We start from the raw sequence: 2228 nt of genomic DNA on the forward strand, positions 1-2228 counted from the left end.
AGGGCGTCGGGCTGCTGTGTGGGGTGGGAGCACTGCCCGTGCCGGGTCGGGTGGAGAGTCAGGGCGTCGGGCTGCTGTGTGGGGTGGGAGCACTGCCCGTGCCGGGTCGGGTGGAGAGTCAGGGCGTCGGGCTGCTGTGTGGGGTGGGAGCACTGCCCGTGCCGGGTCGGGTGGAGAGTCAGGGCGTCGGGCTGCTGTGTGGGGTGGGAGCACTGCCCGTGCCGGGTCGGGTGGAGAGTCAGGGCGTCGGGCTGCTGTGTGGGGTGGGAGCACTGCCCGTGCCGGGTGGGGGTTCACCTGTGCTCTGAGCCACCTTCACCAGCCCCTTGCGCAGTACGTCCCGCAGCCAGGACTTCATGGCGAAAGGCTGCTCCTCGCCCACAAGGGACACCACCAGGTTGGGGGCCGGCAGGTGCCACTCAGCAAGCAGCAGGTCAAAGAGCACAGACGGGGCCACTCCGCTCAGCACCCGTACAAACTGCAAGGCGGGGGCTGCAGCTCAGGGCTTTCGGGGCACAGGGCAAGGGAACTGCTGGGCATTGGGGTGGGCTGGACACAGGGGGCACTGGGGAGGTGCTGAGCATTTGTGGGCTGGGCATGGGGGCACTCAGCACTGGGGAGGTGTTGGGCACCAAGGGGGCTGGACACAGGGGGCACTGGGGAGGTGCTGGCCCCTGGTGGCAGGCAGCAGGAGAGTGGCCCCCAATACCCCTTTTGGGACAGAGCCAGTCCTCCTTTGACCTGCCGTGTGACCTGGAGAGTCCTGACTCCTCTCTGGGCTGGCATCCTCCTCAGTGAGCCGAGGGCACTGGTCAGAGGTGGGGCCTTGGATGCACTTAACCTTGCACCTCCAAATCTCTCGGGGGGACCTCAGGGGTCCCGCTTATCGCAAGGAGGTAGGAGGCTGGCCAGAGCCACTCCTTCCAGCTCTGGAACTCTGCTTGTCTGGGGGCTCTGAATATGGCCCCAGGGGAGCAGAACCCGGGGTGACGAGGATCCTGGCACTCAGCTTCCAGGGAAGGAAATGGGGGCTCATGGGTTCCAGGTCAAGGTGGACATCGCCCGAGGCCTGGGGACTGCCCCTACCTTGCCTCGTTTCTTCCCAGATCCTCCAAAGTCGACCTCGCCCCTGCGCAAGCCTAGCCCCTGCTGGTCTTCAGCATCCCCGGGGCTTCCGGGACGGGGGCCTTGGACATCCTGCATGACGGCCTCTAGAGATGCAGGGATACCCCGGCCCTTGAGGGCTGGCAATGCCCATCCCCGCCTCCCTCCCCTCGGGGCGGGTGCTGCCTTCCCCTAGGAAGCCCCTCTCCAGCCGACATGCACAAGGAGACCCGGGGACTGCCCCAGGCATCTCTGCCCCAAGGACCTTCTCTCCAGACGGGCCCTGTCCAGCAACCCCCTGCAGCTCTGTCTCTTCCTGTAGCACCACCCCAACCAAGCTCCTTTCCAGGTGAGGATGGGATGTGTGGGGCTCTGCCACTGGCTCCTGGTTCCTCTACTCACCCTCCTCTGGGCACCTCAGGTCAGCCACACCTGCAAACGCTTCTCCAGAGACCTTTTGTGGGGATGACCTGGAAACTCCGAAAGACTCAGCAGAGGCCTTGCAGCCCCCTGGCCACACAGCCCACTCACTCCCAGGACTGGGATGCAGAGCCCCTGGGTGCACCTGGGCAGAGGTGAGAAGGTGAGGCAGGTGCCCTCAGCTCAGGGCAGGAGGCGGGGTGGACAAGGGACCACCTTCCTTGCCCAGGAGGTCCAGGAGGCCCAGGACACACAGAGGGGAGGCCTCGCCCCGGCCCACACAGCATCAGCGGCAGAGCTCTTCCCTCAGCGCTCCCGCATCAGGGGAGAGGAGGCCTCGTGCACCTCAGCCCTATTCCCTCAACCCTCATGGGGCTCACATCTCCCAGCTGCCCAGTGAGGTCAGGCATCTCAGCCCCTCTCTACCTGGCAGGGATCCAAGGATCGGCACTGTCCCCTCAGCGCCCTGGCTCCATCCCTGCCCACGGCCTCATCTCTCAGCCGCCCAGCCCCAGCCTGGCTGATCTCGGCCTGGCTTGGCCCCACCTCCTTCCGATTGCTCGTCTGAAAACTCAGTATTGGCAGCTGGTGTCTGAGGACAAGCCCTAGCAAGCAGAGGGCACCTGCTCCCCTGTCTGCCCTCCTGGAACCATGCGCCGGGTCACAGGCCACCGGGCAGAGATCTCCCTGGGCCCCCAGTCACA

At 65.8% G+C, this 2228-nt stretch overlaps 1 protein-coding gene across 2 annotated transcripts in view; it reads right to left on the minus strand.

The window, feature by feature from the left end:
- The window catches only part of TRPM5 (transient receptor potential cation channel subfamily M member 5), a 19363-nt gene extending 18157 nt beyond the window's left edge, over positions 1–1206 (minus strand). Inside the window, exons 1-2 of one of the 2 annotated variants that reach the window (XM_023183548.2) lie at positions 1087–1206; positions 298–478 (exon numbers count right to left, since the gene is read on the minus strand). In XM_023183548.2, the coding sequence (XP_023039316.2) occupies positions 298–478; positions 1087–1203 (298 nt within the window). In that variant the 5' untranslated portion in view covers positions 1204–1206. The remainder of the gene's footprint in view (positions 1–297; positions 479–1086) is intronic. The other variant, XM_023183547.2, reaches the window with a different exon arrangement.
- Between the last annotated feature and the right edge of the window lie 1022 nt (positions 1207–2228).

This window comes from Piliocolobus tephrosceles, chromosome 13, assembly GCF_002776525.5.
Source record: "Piliocolobus tephrosceles isolate RC106 chromosome 13, ASM277652v3, whole genome shotgun sequence".
Taxonomy (NCBI): Eukaryota; Metazoa; Chordata; class Mammalia; order Primates; family Cercopithecidae; genus Piliocolobus; species Piliocolobus tephrosceles.